This window comes from Vanellus vanellus (genome assembly GCF_965231255.1).
Source record: "Vanellus vanellus genome assembly, chromosome: 26".
Taxonomy (NCBI): Eukaryota; Metazoa; Chordata; class Aves; order Charadriiformes; family Charadriidae; genus Vanellus; species Vanellus vanellus.
This window is the reverse complement of record NC_138931.1, coordinates 1,513,554-1,534,438: the sequence shown is the minus strand read 5'-3', so window position 1 is coordinate 1,534,438 and position 20,885 is coordinate 1,513,554. Positions and strand designations below refer to the sequence as shown.

At 41.2% G+C, this 20,885-nt stretch overlaps 1 protein-coding gene across 1 annotated transcript in view; it reads left to right on the top strand.

Annotated features, from left to right (window-relative positions):
* The window catches only part of UNC5D (unc-5 netrin receptor D), a gene marked incomplete at both ends in the record, with an annotated part of 156,428 nt that overhangs the window by 81,312 nt on the left and 54,231 nt on the right, over positions 1–20,885 (top strand). The window contains 2 exons of the mRNA XM_082495827.1: positions 3,121–3,264; positions 7,612–7,715. Of these exons, the coding sequence (XP_082351953.1) occupies positions 3,121–3,264; positions 7,612–7,715 (248 nt within the window). The remainder of the gene's footprint in view (positions 1–3,120; positions 3,265–7,611; positions 7,716–20,885) is intronic.

Genomic DNA, 20,885 nt, shown 5'->3' with positions numbered 1-20,885 from the left:
ATTCTTCGATTCTGCTATTTTGGATGCATTTATTTTGTCTGTTGGCAAATTGGGAGATTTTTAAAAGGACCTGAATTCCTACCTGTCCCATTCTCAGAATGTGGAGCCACCAGCTTCTCAAAGTCACGTGCTGTTTGTTTGACTGATTCAAACCACATTAAATGTTGCTTCAGAAAATATAGGCTGGTATATAGATTAATTAAATAATGTGTCAATGAAAGGAAGAGCTGGGCTGGAGAACATTCTACTTTAATAAATCTGAAGCTGTAAATGCCTGTATTCACTGATGGCTGCTCAGAATTTTACAGTACCAGTGAGCCTAGAAACCTTCTTTTTCTTAAGAAATCCTCATATGATGATTTTTTTGTTCGTCATTGGTAAAGGTTCTGTCCTTGTCAGCATGGATGCACCAGTAAGCTGTATAATACGTAGTTCTCACATCCTTGTTTCTGTTTGTGGCTTCTGAAAATTAGCTCAGAAACTTGAGAGAGTTGAGAAGAGAGTGAGCCAGAACCAGGTGGGTGAGCGGCAGCGCTGTCAGCGAGGCCGTAGTTCCCGGCTGGTGACAGGGAGCGTTCTGTCCCCGGAAGATGCTGCTTAGAGGCGATGGAGGGAATAAGCTGATGGTGGGAGCGGAGGACAATTAGAGATCCTCGGTACACCAGGAGGCTGCACCCTCACAGCGCTGTACAGCGCTGTGTTCGCGGGCAGCGTAGGCAGACGGGCGGAGGGGAAGTCCGTGGCTGCAGAGAAGTGCATGTCAGCTACCCGAGTGCTGGATGAGCGATCCCTGCCTGGGGATGGGCAGTCTTAGAAAGGTCGGTGTTTGTTAAGGGCTTAATCGTTTTCCACCCTTGTTGAGGAAGTCTTTAAGTGGATGGGTTGCAGCCTTGTTGGAAATTAGCTTGGATGTGGAGTCTCTGGAGCTTTGATTGAGATCATTCAGGGGACCGTACACAGCCCGATTCGCTGAAAGCAAGTAACAAGACAGTGTGTGTCTGTCGGTGTCATGCAGCGTGGTGGGATGCCAAATCTTCAGCCAATTAAGATGTGCTGTGTTAGGTCACCAGGACTCAGGTGCTCTCTAATGGAACTTACTGTAGCTGCTCTTAACTTTACAAAGATGACTCTCAAAATGGCCGTACGGCAGAGAATCCAAGGATCCATCGCTGGCAGAGCAACTTAGATGTTTAAATTGCGATGGTGCGTTTTCATCACGCATTCTACAGTCAGTATGTCAGCAAGGAGAGGAGTTTCCGACAGAGCCGCTGAGTTCCATGTGCTGTGTTTACATGGCTTGTTTTCACCACGGCAGAAAATAAAGGGATGTTTTGTAAACAGTTTTGTTGAAAACTGCTTCAACATGTTTAAAAAAACAAGATGCAAATGAAAACAACCAGGAAACATCTATTTGTTTATTACAGAGTGAATAAATGTTTGAGAGACTAAAATGATTATTGAGACAACTTAGGAAGCTATTGCAGGTTTGTCCATGAGTTCAGGTATCACTGTAAAATATGGCAAGCCAGACAGGAAGAATGCCCTTTGCCTGTTGCTGGAAAAGTAGCAAAAATTTTGTATTTCTTTATAGTATTTAAAGCTTGTCTGACCTTCCCACCCCTCTTCACTGAGCATCCCCAGTGGGCCTCGTCTCTCCTGTTTACCAAAGGAGCACGTTGACTTCCTGGTGCCTTTCAGAAGAGAAGTACCCAGCTGTTAATGATGCCTGAGATTAAGTGGAAGCCAATTTTTATGGAGTTCAGGTTTAGAAATTTCTTGCTGCTTTATAAACTTCACAGGCATGAAATATTTTAAGATTGAGTTTTCATTCATTTCCAGTGAAGGGGAAATAAGTATCTTGGGACTGCGCAGGAGGAGAAAGAAGAAAGTAGTAGGCATGAATATTTTCTATTTTCAAATTAATGTTTTTCTGACTAGCTCTTTGAAATGATTCCTAATGCCTTTTAACCCACATTTGGATTATCTTTCCTCTCCCCAAGGCTGTCATTCATGCAAATGTAGTTGCAGATATGGGAAACATCCCAAGTGTATAAAATAAGGTGTGAGGTTTACAAGGCTTCTTGACGTCTTGTATTTACCTTCAATCTTTGTCTGAAGCAAATGCTTCTGCTCTGAAGGGCAACACCGCTAAATTCCACCTGTGCCCAGGAGGCTAAGAAAATGGTCACAGGCTAAGAAAAAGCACAGGGCTTTTGCCCTCTTTACTCCTGACTAGCCTTGGTTACTCCCTTAGGTCCTTTTCTCGGCTCTTTAGGTGTGACCGAATCCCACCGCAGGAGAGAGGTACGCATTCATTTCGATTGACAACAAACGTATTTGCAGTAGACGACAACAACATTGCACTGCAGATGAATTTAGCAAGGTTAGACTTTGGGAAACTGTATAAAATAAGCAAGGTATCTGCCTGACGTTATAAACACTTCTCTTTGTGAAAGGCAAGACTTCAGCTGCGTCGCTGGTTCGCTTGCTTCCCACAAGGACAGGGTGGCGAAGAGCACCGTCTCCATTTGTGAGCTGTGTCATTCATTCCCCTCTTTCTTTTCTCCTCCTTCCAGACTGTAGTGGCTTGAGCGTAGCTTTCTCTGTGCTGCAGTATAGGCCACGGCTTTTCCCTCCCGTGTGGAGAAATGGCTGCTGGATGGAACTGCGGACTGGAATTCAGTGGGGCATTTGATTAGCTCCTGTCATGCGTGAATAGTGCTGGCTGTTTCACTTGATTGGGGGCCTACCAGGGTACTTCAGAAGGGTTTTCAAGGGCACTGAGATGTTAGATGGGAAGACAGTTTTATTGAATATCATGTTATAAAACTCCAGGTAAACATTCTGGGTGAAAAAGGCATAGGAGGCAAGGTTTCCGAGGGAGGTGTTACAGTCTTGCGAAGGCAACAGTGGGTGGGTAATTCTTGTAACTCAATGCATTATGACCTGCTCAGCTTTTAGAATTTAATTACTGGAAATATATTATTGTCAAAGTAATTAAAGCTTTGCCTTGATTAAAAATGGAATTGTTTAATTAAAAGAAAAGGTTTGGCTAACCTTAGCTTTATGCCCAAGTAAGACAGCCTGTATCAGCTAATTTTCTGTGGTTTTCCCCTTCAGGATTGAAAGTTCGAGAGGTGTTCATCAATGTGACGAGGCAGCAGGTGGAAGATTTTCATGGGCCAGAAGATTACTGGTGCCAGTGTGTTGCATGGAGCCATCTAGGGACCTCAAAGAGTAGGAAGGCATCTGTCCGCATAGCTTGTGAGTAGAGTGATGTTCTGCTCTTCTAAGTTTTGTAAGGTATGGAAACATACTGTTCTTTTAGGGTTAAATATAAATGGGTGCTGGTAAAGTGCTGGTGTTTTGCAGGCCCTCACTATGAGATACTGTAGGAATATCACAGAAAGTATGTCATGGTTTTTTTCAGAGCTCTGTTTTATTTTAATGTGGGTTGATTGATTTGCATTTACACTCAGCAGGTCTGTTTCAGAGATTCTGGATTGCATATCCACAGTGTCACGACAATGTAAAGTAATGAAAAAGGTTAATGCAAATTGAAAATACCCCATAAAGTGCGCTTTTGCTCCATGTTGATCACAGGGGTCTAAAACATAAGACAAACCATTAAGAATGTCTGTCTTCTACACTTTGCATAAAAAAAAATGCAAAAATACATTAGAAACTTTTGTAGCATGGTATTTTAAATCTGGTTTTCAATATTGAAGCATGTCATTGGTCGTCAGGTATGATAAGCTGCGGGGAAAATGAGATGAAAGTAGGAAAATTTGAATAATTCCAATCAGTAGAGGAAAAAATATCTTCCCTCCTTTCTCTGAGGAAATGAGATACAAACATCCTAAACAGAACTAAAACTGCTACAGAAATTCTGTCATTTCTCGATGAGACTAAGCATACATTTTTCAGAAAAAAAAAAAATGCTGTTCGTATAGACATTTACAAGAGACACTATTGAAGATAAAATCATTCATGAGCGAGGTAGGGAGTCTTCCACTTTTTTAACTATGTAGTTGATGTGAAATCTAGATCAGATTACTCAGCGAAGTTAAAGTGCCTTAGGAAAAAATTCGTTCTTGTAACAAGGTGAAAGTATTATTTTGGCCCTTCATCCTTGGACTGGAAAATCGGACAACAGCTTCTCAGGGTCAGCCCATATATTGCATGGGTTGCGATGAAGCTTCTCATGTTGGAGGACATCGCACGGAGGATCAGCCCTTCTTGAGTGGGAAGACGACTAATAGCAATGCTCTTCATCAGCTCCTGGCTGGTAGGACTATTCCATCTCCCTGCCATCCGGTTGTGACCAAAGGTTACTAGAGGGTGATGGGAACGGATTTGAGGCTGGTGTGTGTTCCCAGGTGCTAATATCTGCTTTTTTGCATTCTCTCGGCAAGACCTTATGCTTTGACTTTGGGAGCCAGTTGCATGACACGTGGTGTGACATCCAGTATTAAGAAATCGGACCCTACATAGTTACACTGTGCTGTTAAGCTATTTATAAATGATTCTGTATGCCTGCTGCTTGCCATAATGGGATTAGAAAGGAATTCCACTGTGCAGAGGTGTGAATCATTCAGTTAAAATTATCTCTTTCTCTAAGCCGTACCAAATGGGAACGGAGTCATGGTAGTTTTGAAGATGACCATGGTTATGGTAGTTGCTGTCACTATTTGCTTAGGGGGCTTCATTACTTCATACTTCAAACAAGGGGAATAACTCTGGTCTTGTAGGCTGACTAATATTAAGTTTTAAATGACAACACCGTAGAGCAATTAAGAGGTATGGGGGAAGGGGTGTTACTGGGTTTAATCTCTTTCAGCATGGAAGACTCATTCCAGAATTATTAATACAGTGAGGAGCAGAGGGGAACAGTTGTCCCCAGATAGGACGTGTTCAGTTTCTCTCTGTTCTTCATGTCTGAAATAGCGTGCTGTAGTTTTACAACTCGCAATCAACAGATCGTTATTTGAACGACACAAAAAAAGGAAAATGCAATAAATTCCATCATAGCAAGAGCAACATAAAAAAGACAGAGCCCAAATACAATTGTTAATATGAAATTGCAGAGATACTCAAAGCCTCATCCAGTTTGTACCTTGCAATTAGATGTGCTACATTGTTCTAACAGAATCGGAGCCTGAAACCATCCTTTTGCAGCAGTGCTGCTAGCAGAGAATGCGGGAACTTGCTTTCCCCCAGTCTGTTGTGAACCCTTTTCCTTTAAATTGCCAGTTCAGGTCTTTAAAGACCTTGTCCCATGAAATGACGGCAACAAGCTGCAAAGAGTTGGGAGGAATGCTTCTTGGAAGGAGGTGAGGAGCAGGAGGAAAGGGTTGGGAAGGGTCAAGCAAGAAACTCCAAATGGTAACTTTATCAGGTAGTGTTCTAGTAATTCTTGATAAATCTTTTAACAGGTTAACTTAAAATAAACATTTGAGATAAATAGTAGGACGATGTAGCAACTCCTTGATTTCATAAATAACAGATTTATTTTTTTTTTTTGCTGGCTGATTTAGTTTGAATGTGTAAATATGTGTAGATTCAATTTTTTATTTTATGGCATTAACTGTCATAACATTGAATGAGCTAATAATTCCCCTGTATTGCTAAGCTGCAAAGGACTATTATTCTGAATTGAATTTTTATTGACTTTTCTCCGCACTGTGATTTCCCAACCCCATAATATGGCAATATGAGTAAAAATCAGAATGAGCAGAAGCAGGTGGAGCTGTGTGTTGGGACTTTTAAACCCATCACTGTGATACCAGTTCTGCAAACCACATCCCCAGCTGCCCCCCGTAACTGCAGATATCACATTAACCTCGCAGGCGCTCCAGAGAGCGCTCTTCATTTCTGCTCTCTGAAATGTACTGAGTGCGGCTGAACGTTTCACCTGAGAACTGTGTTCCTGTACTGGCCATTTGCTGTCCTACTTTTACTGGAAGCCGTGCTTTTATGGAAAGCACAGCAGTTCTTGAGTTCAGAGATGATGGGACTTGTTAGTAGTCCAGACGGGAGAAATGAATAGCTGCCAACGGATGTCTATAAACCACCCCCGTGAGTTTCCAGGGCTCACCGCTGCATGGACCTGTGTCACCCTGGCTGTGGTGACCAACCTGCCTACTTAATTTGGAGCATGGATTTGTGACTTGGGGAATACCCTGTAGAGGACTAGAGATGAGACTGTGTAGGTCCGATTTGTGATAGCGTACAGAACCCACAACTTGTTCGCAGCACCTGTCATTGCGATGTGTAGTGTGGTGGTGTCGACTTTTTTTTTTTCCTTTCTTTCCTTTTTTCTTTTTGTTTTTTTGCACGTAAAGCCTAGAGATTCTGAATTGTGAGTCAAGTCCAAGGCATTACAGCACTTTATATTTCTCTGAAAAAGCAGGTAAGTATTTCTTTATGATAGTGTGGAATGCATTGAAAATGAGAAGATGGATCTTACTCCATTTTTCATCCTAATAAAGGCATTTGTAGGCACAACTGCAGCCTAACTGTTAATGAATGACTTTTTAAACAGGGTACTGGAAAAGATATCGGTTATCTGTGTGAAAAAAAAAAAAAAATCAACATTAACAAAAAAAATCATAAAAAGGAGAATACATGCACTGCATGCATCTTTCTCTCACGACCGGCTTGCTAAAATAAGTCTTAATGTATTTTATAAAATATATTAAAGTGTAACTGATTCAGAGCCTCTGCTGTTTAAGGGGGTGTATTTCATGAAGTGTAAGCAATGGAGAAAATTAAATCAGTAAATCCACACTGTGGAATTTGAGACACTGTTTGAAGAAAATGCATATGTCTAATGGAAACATCCTAACTCTCAAAGCTCATGTAGTAAGTAACATTCCTTCTGTTTTGTTTTCCTTTCACAGCAAGCGAAACTTTACCTATTCATGGGCACGGTTAGGTCAGTGTTACTGTATAAGGGTTTCTTCTGTGTGCTGCGGCCACATCAGTGTGACTCTGCGACAATATGCCCCGTTTCTTATCCTGAATTACTAGCTTGGCCGTGGGATCTGAAATGAAGCAATGTTGTAATCAGGCAGTTTGGAATGTGTGGAATTGTTCGCAGTCCTTTCCTTCCTTTCCCTACAGCTTGCAGTATGTAGGCGATCTAAACAAAACATGTAACTTAGAACATTTTATAAAATACCCTCACGCTCATCTGAAGTAGCTCGTACTGGGAAAATTATTCTCCCAGTCTTGGATTCATTCAGTTGGTTCTAGCAGCACCTGACAATACTGTGGCGTTGCCCTCACGTTGAATTCTCCCATCTTGGAAGGGCAGTGGCACAACTGGAGCCATGGAGTCTGTGGGTTCTAAAATGGGTTGTCTCCGTAGCCACACGCAGATTGTTTCTTAATGGTGGAGAAATGGAAACACAACTAAAGATGATAGGATGTCTCCACCTTTCACGTGGGGAAGAATTAGTAGCTCCCAGTTGTCCATAGCTTGATAGGCAAACTGAAGCGAAGAATATGGCAAAGCGCTGTTGTTGCTGACTTCTGCAGCCGACGTAGGATTGTTTGGGGAGGAATGGCTTTTGGAAGTATAATGAACTATTGCATTAAACTCTGCAGATTTACGGAAAAACTTTGAGCAAGACCCACAAGGGAAGGAGGTTCCTATCGAAGGGATGATCGTTCTCCACTGTCGGCCACCTGAGGGAGTCCCCGCAGCTGAGGTGAGGCTTTGTGCAGTGTCACTGCTGGTGGCTGCTGAGAAATGGGGAGAAAACCAAAAAGGGCGTAGCTGCCGTGGGGTTTTCAAGGTCCGGTGTTGGTTACAGTGTTCTTCTCTCACAGACTGCTTTAAATATATATTTTTATTATATTAACGTTTTATTAAAAGTATGGCACTTTATCAGAATTCAGGAATGCTTGCTAAAAAAATCCTAGTTTTGATACAATTTTCAAGTTTTATGCTTACAAACTGAAAACAGATTGTTACTTTCTCAGAAATTACTTTTCTCATTGAAAAATAAAGCAAAGAAAAAACTCTAAAATATTCTGGTAAAGTGTTGCTGGAGAGAGAAAATCTGCTGCAAAGAATCATTTTTGCTTATATTTAAACGTGTTTTTTGTCAAGAGAGTTGAATCTTAGCAGGGAACTAATGGGGATGCCTTAAAATGATAATAGCCAGAGTATCCTTGGGGGAGGATTTTCTGAGTGGGTTGTGTTTAAAAATCTGCTGAAGAGGCATTAAAAAAAAGGAAGTCTGATGGTGGAAGCTAGCACGGCGTCCCGGTGTCCTTGGCCATCAAAAAGCAGCCTGGTGTGGGGCGGTGGCAGTCTTCAGCCGGCGCTGCCAGGGCAGGACTGCGGTCAGGAGCGTACGGCAAACTCCTGTGCGCTGCACTCGCCACATTCAGGCTGCCGTGTAGGATCTGCCCTGGTAATACTGAGCTGTATTTCTACTTGCACACTCTGCGGCATGCTCCTTAGCATCTTTTGATGAGTAAGACATAGTATCACTCAGTTATTTTTGCTCCTTATCACCACTATTGCTGTGTTACGTTCTAATGGAAGGAACAAAAGCAGCAAGGAAAAATAAACTCCAGAGAATCATGTGTCCTTTCAGTTAAGGAGAAGCCTGTTGAGCAGATGTAATTGAAAATAGAGAGGAGAAATGCAGCAAACTGGGATGCAAAAGGCACTGAACATCAGGTAGAAATGTTAATGACCAAAAGGAAAAGGAATTAGAAATAAGGATGGTGAGCAGATGAATTTGTGTCTAGGCATCTGATGTGCCTTACTCTGTCATTCAGATTTCTGCTACTACGTTCTCCTCAGCTGTGCATTATTTTTACTCATGTTTAGTGTTACTAGAAAAAATGGATACTGCATTACAGAGAATTGCCAAAATTACTGAAATGTGTATTCTGGTAAACATATCTATTTTGTAGACAAAACAAACTTCCAAAGGTGGGTCTGCCTAATCATCCTTGGTCTGCGAGGGGCTCATTGCCTCTGCAGGAGGGGTGGTAATCGCTGCCTGTAGAGATTTCCCAAAGCCACCAGTCGGCAACCTCAGGGACCTTTTTCTCTAAGCCACCGTGCGCTGCTAAACCAGGTTTTCTGTCTGCATATCCCTCCCGATTGCCAGTGTACCCCGTCTCAGATACGTTTGCTATCTCTGTGGTAAAAATTTCCACTTTGCTTATTCCTTTCACCCTGGTTCCCCTTATTCCACAAAATCAGACAGACTTTATAGTAAAACAAGTGAACGTTTATTAATAAAAAGCCCCAAATCAAGTGCAGCGTTACAGCAAAAAGGCTGGAAACAAGCAGTTACAAAGTGAAATGAAGTGTGATGTGGCCACTACTTGACTGCAAAATACCTTTCTTGGCTGTGGAAATATCTCTGACCTGCAGTCCTGGTGGCGTGTGTCTGGGGGCCCAGTTTTCATGAAGGAACTCTGCCTTTTCCAGTGCCTTCAAATTCTGGTCATCTCCCACTTCCTTCCCCCATTCTCCCTTCCAGACGTGCTGCTCTGCGTGTCTTTCTCCCCAATGTGTCAGCACTATCAAAGGCTTCCCAGTTCTAGTCAAAGTTGTTTCTTGGATTCAGCTCTCTTTCACCCACTGCCAGATTTTTTTCTCTGTTCAGTTGCTGCATGTACCCTCCCAAACTTTGTAGCCTTCAAGTACTCGGTACGTCCTGCGGCACACAGTACGTTCATTGAAGGAACGTTCTTTAATGTGGTAAGGACCCTCGCACCTTCCTTAGGAGATTATAGAACGTTTTTCTATGTTGACTGTTTTCTTAGCCTGAAGAGTATGCTACCATGTATAGCAGGTTGGGTTTGCTACCAAGTCTAAAAATAGTGTTTAAGGTGAGTAAAAGGTTTTCAAGTGAAAAACTATATAAAATCTACGTGTTTTCTTTTAGACCAAAAGAAACAAATTACAATAGGTACACTTCTACCCTACAAGTATGGTTTGCAGAACTGATTGCATACATTTGACTGTTTTCCAATTTCTGTATAGTTAAATAGCCCAAAATGCTATCTTTGTTGGAATTCATCCACTGGGGAAAAAATGGTGATTCTCAGTCAATGCTGTTTGAATTTTACTGAGAATTTGAGTTATGTGAACGACACTGCTTTATACTCCACAATTAAATAGAATATGTGTCTTTTATGAAAGTTAGGAATTATATCCAATGAAAAACTGACATTTTAATTGCTTTCTACAGATAAAAATTGTAGAGTTCTCAGTAAACCCTGATTTACTGATGTTGACTGTAAATTTGTTATTGCTGCTAATAAAGCCTGTAAATCTTAACAGGTCACATTTGCTTTGGACAATAAAATTTCACATAAAGGCTCAGGATGCAAGGGCAATTCTGTGCTCATCAAGGTAAACAGTCTACTGGAAATAATTCAGTGTGTTTAGAAACTGGGTACCAGATTCAAATAAGTAATGGCTCTGGTTTGTGGCAATAACCTCGAGGTTATATACTCTTTCGGTATTTTCAAGTTAAAGACGACCTGTCCTGTTAAACGGGGATGAGAAATAACTGAGATAGCCGGTAAGTCTTGCTTCATAATTGTTATGTGGGTACTGAGAAGCGTTAGAAGCTTTCAAAACCCTCTGCTGGCACCAAATCTCTGGTTCTGATCCAAGAGTTTATTTCATTAGAGTTTGGATGAAGCCCTAGATGAAAACATAAGGCTTGAAATAACTACGGACAAAGACGCTCATCTTCTGTTACATTGGATGCAAAATAGATGCTAATTGTGACATTGTTAGTTTTTGTTTGGTTGGGTTTTTTTAATCCATACTCTGCATGGACCTGGAAGCACAAACTGAAAACAAAATGGGTCGGAGGCTCCAGCCCCTTTCATGTTACCATGCCAATATCTGTCTGAATCCCTTGGGAAGATTTTGATTATTCCATCAAGTGCAGAAGTTCAGGAGCATTATTTTCCCAAAGAGCAGACATTTCCTGCGCTTGCCACAGTCACAAGCTAATCTAGTGATTTATTTCTGACAATGGCTATGAATGACTGATACAGTCAAACCTCTAATCATGCAGTGCAGCTCAATGAGAGGCAGACACTTTACAACTGGAATGAAATTTAAGTTCAGCTCAATTATTTATGTGAGCCTGACCCATTATCAAGAATATAAATCTTCATCTCTGGAATTGTTTTTCTGCAGCTTAGAGGTGCTGAAGATTTCTTAAATCTAAGGATAGAGGCATTAAAAGTAAATGTTCTTGAGCTGCACTATAGCTTAATCTGAAAAATCCTGTCATTAGTCCTATAAGAAGTGGAAAGCAGGGATATTTTTTAGTGATGGCTGACATCTTAATTTCCTCAGAATTACCAGGATGGAAAGCCTTTCTTTCCCACTGTTCCTTTCCACGTTTCTAGTCGCTCCTCAAATATTTTCACCTAAGTGACTTTAGCCACTGCTGATGTTCCTTAAAACTGAGTGAGTGGATCTCAGCAGTTCTTGGTAGGCAGAGGTACTTGTTACTGAATATATCAGCATTTCCCAGGCATATGTATGCCATTATGTGCCATCAGTGGCAACCCCTTACTGTGCTTTTGTGCAGGAAAAGGTGTTTGACAGAGCAGCAGCATTAGGGATCCATATCTGAGAAGTCCCGAGCTGTCAGCACAGTCCGCATCTTTGCCAGTGGTACCTCTCAGTACTTTTCCTTTTTTTTTATTTCTTTGATTTTGGGGTGAGACAGCAGGGATGACACAGAGACCATAGAGCAATCAAGACCAAACCTCACAGAGAGGTTCTCTAGAGAGAATTCCTCTAGATCAAGTTTAGTTTTGTTGGGAGAAATTTCTGTTTCTGCCATCTGTTCCAGAACGAGTTAGGCTTCCATATCTCATCACCAGTAGCAATGAAAATACCCAGATTAAGTTTGCTTATATGCATTAATTTCCACACATATTAGGTATAAAAGGAGTTAGGAGAAAGTGGATTAAAGGTCTGGATCCATAGTTTAAATGTATCTAAACTGTATATCTGAAGTGTATATGGCTTAAAATGCGGCTTGTGTAAATTAGTTTCCAAATAGCGGAAGCTCCTGTGACATTGTCAATGCTCTGCGTGCTCATACAGTTCCGTTTTAGTAAACAGTCTTTAAGCTGAATAACACACTAGTGAAAACAAACAATCAAGGAGGATTACAAATAAAGAACGGCAGCGTTCTAATTCAGCTTTATTGTTATACAGGCATGAGTCGGGAGCACCAAATCCTGCTGAGGCAAGCACTGATTTTAACGCTGCTCTCAAATGCCCCGTACTGTCCTGATTCATTTAGCAGCACATTTCAGTTGCTGGTGTCAGCTCGGTCTCAGGTGAAAGACATGTAAAGGAGCATCTCTCGAAATCCACTTTCTCTTTCCAAGAATTTGACTACAGTCTTCATGGAGCCAAAGTCCATCTGTTGTGCATGAAATACTGTTGAATGTGCCTAATTTTACTACTAATAAAACCTCATGTGGCAACAGCAGTCAAGAAAACTGAGTAACCGAGGTATTCCCTATTGGTTTACCCTTTCCAGTAGTTCAGACAGCCTTAGCAAATTATGACACCACTTTGAACTCTGTATGGGCAGGACGAGTGCCTACCTCTAAATGTGGTAATGCCGTCTCTCGGAGCACCTTGGCCCCGCTCGGAGAATGTGCTGCCTCCCAGTTTACGTGCAGGTCCAGGTCAGCTCTCTTCGCTCGCTCTGCAGCCCGCCCTGTTTCTCTGGCTCTGCGGCCTCTGGTAGCTGATTCCCATCTCCGGAGTTTGCCTCTATGAAGAAGGGGAGATGAGAAAATTCTGCACGTCTCTTCTTTGGGAGGTTGCTGAGGGTTTGGGGCATTCTGGGTGCCTTGCCACAGCAGTACGAGAGGAAGAAAACTCAAATCATGACACTAGGCAGACTGGAAAAAGGTTTTAAATCCTCTTCACATACATTCACATGGCAAGCAAAACAGAGCTGGTGAGCAGCTGTGCTTGCGGGCGTCAGCACCCAACCCAAATAAATTCAGTTTTTTATGAGTTAAACATCAAAATAAAAAAGGAAATCCAGCATTTAAGTAGAGCATCTGATAATCCCCTCCTCTGGCAAATGTTGATTTAAATATAACAGAGTCTCTGCTGGCACAGGCTTGATGGGACCAGAGCCATTTCTTTCACTATCGATGCAGAGTTGGCCTAGTGAAGAGACAGTTCTGGCTTTCAACCCCCACCACAGATTCTCCCCATAGATACGTTTATTAATTATGCGCAATAGAGGCCTCATTTAGCTTGGAGCGTATGCAATGAGGCAGTTGTATAGCGTAGGACTCGGCTTAACTCTGATGAACCCTTCTCTGCTGGTCACTTTTGCTGGGCTGCCAGGGGGTCCTTGGGCTCGGATCTCTGGACCCAGTTGTTGTATTGCTGAGACTGTTTGACCCCACGCCTTTCAGAGGAACTATTTCTGATTTCCATTGGCATGGTGAAAAAGAGAGGAAAGGGAGGGCTGAACTCTCCTCAGAAAATGTGGAGTTGAATATTAAGTTTGCCAAAGCAACATCGTTAGCTTTGCTCCTGATGATTATCTGCATCTCTTCACAAGACTAACCTTGCTCATTGTATACAGCTTGTTGTTTTGGGAACATTTGGAAGAAATATGTGAAGGGAAGAATGGCTTCTCTCTATTAAAAACACATTTTTAAAAGCCGTGTATTTGACAGTGACATAATACACGGTGCATTTCTTCAAGCTGCGCTATCAGCTCGTCTGACTCAGCGGTAGCCTTCCCTCACGCGCAAACTTCTGCGGGGAGAGAGAAACCGTTCCCGCAGCTTAGACAGATACGGGGCCGGTGCGGAGCAGCGTAGCTGAGGTACTGCGTGCCTGTGCGCCGGGCTGCGGGCGCTCACATAGCCCATCCGTTCGCCTCTGCAAAGGTATCGGCTATATCCGCGGGTTCTTGTCCTAGTGGGCAGCCGACCCCACGGAGGGGTAGCCTCAGCTGCTGCTAAAAGTGCATCATGTTATTGAGGTAAAATATTTTTCAGATGTGGGTTGTATTAATTTTTTTGCAGTGCACAGTGCTGTTTTTTGTGTGTTTTGCGCTTGTTTATTGTTGTTGTGTAAGTTTATTACTCTGCGTTATTCCGAAGAAGACACAGCAGTTATTCATGGTGCACTTCTTTGTCTCATACCAAGAAAGTATTACTCTGGTTTTGGATTGCTTTTAGAGCATATCCTTAACCTATAGCCGTGCATAAAATATACTCTGCATTCAGCGTTAGTCGGGCTCTTAAGCCCTGTGTGTGGCTTATACATGGCTACAGTTCAGCCTGGAAAATGTGAAATGCAGCCTGGCTGGAGCACATGAGCCATGGCTTCGCCTGTTTTACAGAAGAGAGGACATGTTGCATGGTGCCTGATGGACTGCTCTCTGTTTACTTCCCCACCCTGCTTCTTAAATTCCCTTTTCGTTCATCCCAACCCTGGAAAAAGGTTTATCAAGAGGCAACTGCGCAGTCCATCTTGGGATCACGCAAGTAGCATTACGCTGAAGTCAGAGCTTCAGTGTGTGGTTCAGGCAAGAAGTGCTATTGATTGATTTTGCATTCTTTGTGTAATTCCGATGGGTTTTAGGCAGTGCTCCATTTTATAGAGTACAATATATAATAGGACCTTTTGTTTCTTCTCCTATACATCTTCTCAAGTGAATTTCCTGACGTATTCTTTCCTTATCTTCTCTGCTGACCTTTTATTCTTTCTTTAAATAGTTTTTCTCTAGTCTGTGTTCTCTTCAGTTTCTTGAAACTCTTCTTTTTGGGGGCCTGGGGGGGAAGACATAAAAAATAGGTCCTCCTTTTTGCTGCATTTGACAAGCTTTGCTGGTCTTTGTGTATATGCATTTCTAATCTCTCCTTCGTTCTGTTTAATACTTTCTCCTCCCTCTTCCTGTGTTTAAATAATTCTTCTCTAAAGCATATACTGTTTGAGGTCCTTTTTCTTTTATTCACCTTCTGCGTACAGCTGGCTCCCCCTGGGGCCCCTCTGGGTGTAGAGCGGCCTTTGTGTGGTCCAGATTGCAGGGCTGGGAAGCTGAAGTGGGATTTTGTGCTTGATGCCATGTATAGTCTGATGATAAGAGTTTTAGATGCTCCCACATTATGTAAGACTCTGTAACCCTTTGCTTGTAGGTTCACAAAGATATTTAAAGGAGTTAAACCCATGTGGGTCCCCAAGCCAGCCCAGCAGGCGAGGTCCCCCAGCTGCTTCTTACAAATCTCAGCTTTAAATCGATACACAAAGTGCAAAGCAATGGAGATGCAAGCTGCAAGTTTCTAAATAGATACTAAGCCCTGATCCTTGAGAAATACACGTTGTACTGCTATTTTCTATGTATTACAGTCCTGCCATTAACATGATATAGTGCTGTTCATACCCATTACCTTGACTATATGAAGCAACTTCAGTAAGATTTCATATCCATAATGCTGGCAGGTTGGTAACCCTAATCATACCGTAGTGGTTTCCTGTACTCTTGCCAAAGGATATTTTTCTTTCTATTAATTTTAAGACCATACTGAGCACTGGAGTCGCTGCCTGTCAGTGACACAATCATCTACTTTCAAAGTGAAACAATGAAGAATGGAGACAACTTGATTCTGTCATTTTATGCAGCTCTGTACCAGCTTAGGTGTAGCATCTGGAATCGATATGACTAATAGATCCTGGTGGTTTGTGACAGAGTCGGCAAACAGAATAAATTATAACATCCTCTCTAGTTCACTGACAGTAATTCCTTCTTGCTGTCTGGTTCTTGATAGTCATGATACTGCACTCTGTGACTGTTGTCAAACCAATCTTGAACTGTAACCTGGAAAATACTCAGTCAATACCCATTTAATTAAGTTCAGGATAATCTCTGTTCTGTATGTTCTGCCTTATTAGTTCTTCACAGAGTGAAATCTTAATTATTTTTGGTATAGGAGCAAAGTAAGTGCTTCCTTTTATAGCTAGTAATCTTTTTAGACAGGTGTTGTGGTATGTTGGAGGCATATTACTACTAAATCTTCCACCAGTGACAAAAGGCGTCTAAATTTCTCAGGCTGTCATAGGTTGTTCCTGTTTAATTCAGTGGACTTGATAATCAGGTTTTTAAATGCTTAATTGGATAGTGAGCTTCCGTATTCTGTACTGAAATGAACCATCAGAAGGAGTTTCCAGCACCTTCTTGAGACCTGGGTTTAATGTGAACTCAGTACGTCTTAAATTTGAAGAAGGGTGTGAAACCAATACTCGTGTAAAACGGCGCACCTTCTGAAACTGCCGTGGAAATGCACGCCCTTGGCCTGGGGGGAATTCAGTACGTTCTGCCATCGCTGGTACTTGCTGTAGATCTATACTGTTCCTTAGAAATATCAGTCCCTTTGTATTGAAGTGCCATACAAACCATGATATTAGAGTGTTTATAAATCTCAGGCTTTCAAATAAATAAAAGCAAACCAGATCTTTAGCTTACTAGACTCTGCTTATCTTTACTGGAACAATGCTGCAGTGCCTAATGTGAGACCTGCGGTTTTGTGTTGAATACGGTATTAGCTCAGGGGAGCCAATTTCCAACTAGAAATGCCTGATGGGTAACAGTATTGAAGTCCATTGTGATGCATGAGGTGCAAATCTGAGCAGAAGTTGACCTTAAAATTTATTCTAAATCCCTTTTATTAGAAATAAATACTCTGAGACTAAATCTCTGAATAGCTCATATTTGAGCATTAGTAGCAACTTGCAGCTCTTTCTACATCTACGGTCTGATTTAGTGGTGCAGTTTTTTTGTAATAAAAGGGCAGCTGTTGTGCTAAACTATTACTGATGAATGTAAACTTGTGTCGAGTGCTCTGCAGAGGTTTGTGGAATACTCGAAAATATCTTTATCATTTAATATATGCATATATTTAAGTTTTAAATGTGCTGTATCCAGTGCTACTTTTTCAAATGTTTAACACAGATTTTGACATTTTAATGGACTGCTGTAGATGTTCCAGTGAATATCTGCACGAGTTCCGATGGTTTATTTACCGCTATAGCTTTTAATGGAAATGTAAAATCATTTCTCTTCTGGGCAGTACATATCCCATTGCAAACACATCAACAAAATGTGAAACCCACATAAAATTCAAAAGCTGCAAGCATTCCAAAAGTAGTGAGAGTCATTGCTGCCTATTTTACATAGGCTTGTGTATTTATGGGACTTGTACACTTACAGTAAAATGTAATATGGCAGTATAATGGTATTGTAGTAAAACACTGGCGAGAAAGGCTGGTGAATTATAGTCTTCAATGAATCTTGTTTCTAGTTATAGAAAACAGAGTATGATTACTAAATGCAAACAGCATGCATTTTATACAGCTAGTTATAGATCTTGGGTCTTGTGTCTGGAATATCAATATTTGCTTTACTTTTAAGGTACATTAGTTACAAATACAACAAATGTGTTTCATTTTTCACAGAAGACATTTCACTTTCAAGACTGACTCGGGTATGTGCAGTATGTCTCCATGATTCTTTATCTGTACATAAGCTCTTCCTATAGATTGCTTTGACTTTTAAGCAGCCACTGCAGTCAACATTCACATTTTTAAAATCATAAAGTTATGGGAAGCTGTAAGAAATTTAATAGTTAACTTAGCATGACAAAACAAGATGACATTGCATTTGGAACAGTGACATAAATTCCTTCTGCTTTGTGAAGGAATTATGCAAATTCTTAACTCTTACTGTTAGTAATGAAAAGTGGGTTTCAGCATTTCAGAGCCCCTGACTGTGTCTCTGTAGTTGGTTGGTAGCACATGTGCCGTTACCGCTCTGAGGTCTCTGAGGCACCCCCCTCTGTGGGGGGGAATGTCATCTTCAGCCTACCACTGAAGCATTATTCCAAACTGGTAACGAGGGGTGCGGTTTCTGGGGAAAAAATGGTCATATTAAATCCACGCTTAGTCGTAATTGCCAATGTCTCTAAACAGATACATTCACCTTGAAATAGTCCATGCGATATTGTGATGGTTAGCAGGTCAGACTTCTAAGTTATAAAGGTATTAAAATGATTAAGTTTTTCTGAGGTGCTGCACTTACAGTAGGGCATACGTAACCTTCAGGGCGTTTGGGGGACAGCCAGCTGACAAATATAAGAACTTAAAATTCTGGTTGAATTGGTATGTGTGCTCTATGGTCTTGCTGTTTATGAATGATACCTTCAAAATACTGACATTTCAGGGGGAAAAAAAAAACATCCCCTATTCCAGAAAGCAATATGTTAATGACAGTTCATATATACCCCACAGCATCTTCTGGAGATGTTAAGAATTGCACAAGTATCTACTTTATGAGTGTTCTGTAGAATTGTATATAAGACCAGTTTTGGCATAAAGTAGTAAACACTTATGAAGTACAGATGCCACTTTGGAAGTCACTACACACATACGAATGCAAGAAACATTTCCAGAGTGAAGCCCCATTGTGTGAATCCTTGAACAGATCATGGTTTTTCATGGACTTGTCTGTCTCTGGGGAGTGAAGGTGTTAACTACAGCACCACTGCCAGACTGAGGACCAGTTACTCATTCAGCTGGGGAGAACAGCCGTGGCTTCCACCTATGTATATCATTACTGCTTTTTTTTCTGTTACTCCTCCCAGAATCCAAAGAAATTTTTTTTTTTTTTATTAGACACTATCCAAAACTATACATATGGTGAAAAACGCCACAGATTAAAGCAGCAGTCACTGGGCTAATGAAACTGAACGGCTGTGTGTGTGGACAAAGCAGTTTTCGACCCACTTAGAACATAAAATTCTACTGAGTTGTCCTTACAGATTTTAGAAGTATCAAATTACCTTCCTTTTAATCTCAGTTATCAGTTCTCAACATACCCTACCGAATGAAACAGAACAACCTCTAAATGTTGATTCTGTTCTACTGAAACCATGCAGCGGCTTACTCATAATTGGTCATTTAATTATTCTAGTAATTTCTTCTCCAGTTTTATTTGCTCTGCGTTTTAAAATTCCACCATTTCTCTCCATCACACGCAAACACACAAAGGCACAAATGTGCCTTGTTCGGTTCAGATTTTTAGCTGCTTTTAAAAGCACCTTCATCATTTTCATTCTACATACTTGATCCTGTTATTATGGATAATACATGATGTGCTGGTCTGGACGGATTGTGTGCAGAACATGACAATCTAATAATATGTAGGGCCTCTTTAGAAAACATCTGCTCAATTAAAGCCTTTTTGTTTAAGCCTGTGACTGTTTCATAGAAGCATGGACAACACGAAAACAGACTCAAGATGTAGTTTATTTTATATGCTGTTTCATCTTTGGTCAAATCTCGTATTCATTCCTCGCCCTTCATCACCTGTTGTCTTTCAGAGAAATGCCCGTTTCGGTATTATCTTTCTGTCTTTTTTCCTAAAGTACTTCATCTTCAATGCCCTGGACTTTTTTTTTTACTCAACCTAGATCATGGATTAGGTATTACAGCAGCAGTTGTAATACACAGAGTACAGAGCCTGGAGTAATACTCTGTAGAGGTTCAAACAAAGAACAGGTTTCAAAGGCAAAAAAGGCTTGTGATTATCAGTGCTTGTAAAAACCACTTTAATGCTATTGCTCAATATGCTAAAATGAAAAGCCTCGGATTTCACAGTTATGCTGTGTAAGTGGGGAATAAAAAGGACGGGGTTTTACATAGAACTGGTAGTCTTTTAAGTATGTTACAGGCATTTTAGTGGGTTTTGTTAGCTGTGCCTATTTCAGGGCAACACAACCAATTACATAAATTGGGATATCTGGTTGTGCAACTTGGGTTAATGGTGAGTTCATTCTTTTTCTGTTTGCTTCAGTATGATCACATTTTTTTAAATTTTATTGCTAAGCTGTTTAACACTGAACTGGATGTATTTTGGATGTTCTTTTTTGGGGCACTGGCAACTCTGAAATGTTATGGAGAGCCCATGTTGTCAATGCGATGCTTTTTTTTATTCTAATGTTTGTCCTTGTTTCCATGGCAGACAGCTGACTAGCAAACAAACAGCCCTTTTAAAGGATACCTGATGAGCAAACAAGGTCAGGCGGGTGTGCTGCGTGAGTCAGCCGGAGCTGCCTGTTGAGCCTCCGCATATAATAACGTGTTTGAAGACTTTGACTGTCTTATATTGTTTTAAACTGTAGTGTTAACAAAGTGATGTGGACAGATAAAATAATGCCTTTTAAGTGTTTGAGTCAAGAGGAGTTTCTAAGTGGCTTCTTGTTGGGATGCCCTGAGCATTTTTCACGTAGTCACTGTTGCTGCCTATTTCTAAGGCTCATCGTGAAAGCTCCGCCAATCTCCACAGCCTCCGGTACAAACCACATTGCATTATATGCAAACAATCTCGAGGAGTCATAGGCTTTACAAGATCTGCATAAAACTAACCTATTTATTTGGACTCTCTGTGTGTTAGATCGACACTTGTTCTCATTCTGTAATAGAGCTGTCACCTAAATTTACTTTTCACACCTGTACCTAAGATGGAGTCTATCTGACTGGACCAGTCATTCAGCACTGGTAAGTCTACTGGTCAGAAGAAATACCGAATATACCAATGCTGTGGAAACCCTGCTTCTGGTATGTGTTTATCATTTAGTGAAAAGATAATTAAGTTCTAAGTAAGCACGTTCTATGATTTATCTTGGAAGTCAAGCTCAGAGGTATTTAGCGTGGTGTGAACTCCTGTGCTTTACCCGGAGCGTGCAGAACTCCACCAAGTTGCCGTGGAGAGCTAGTGCTTCAGCTGGAAGCCGCCACAGCCTGCTCGTTCCCATTTAGACCAGCC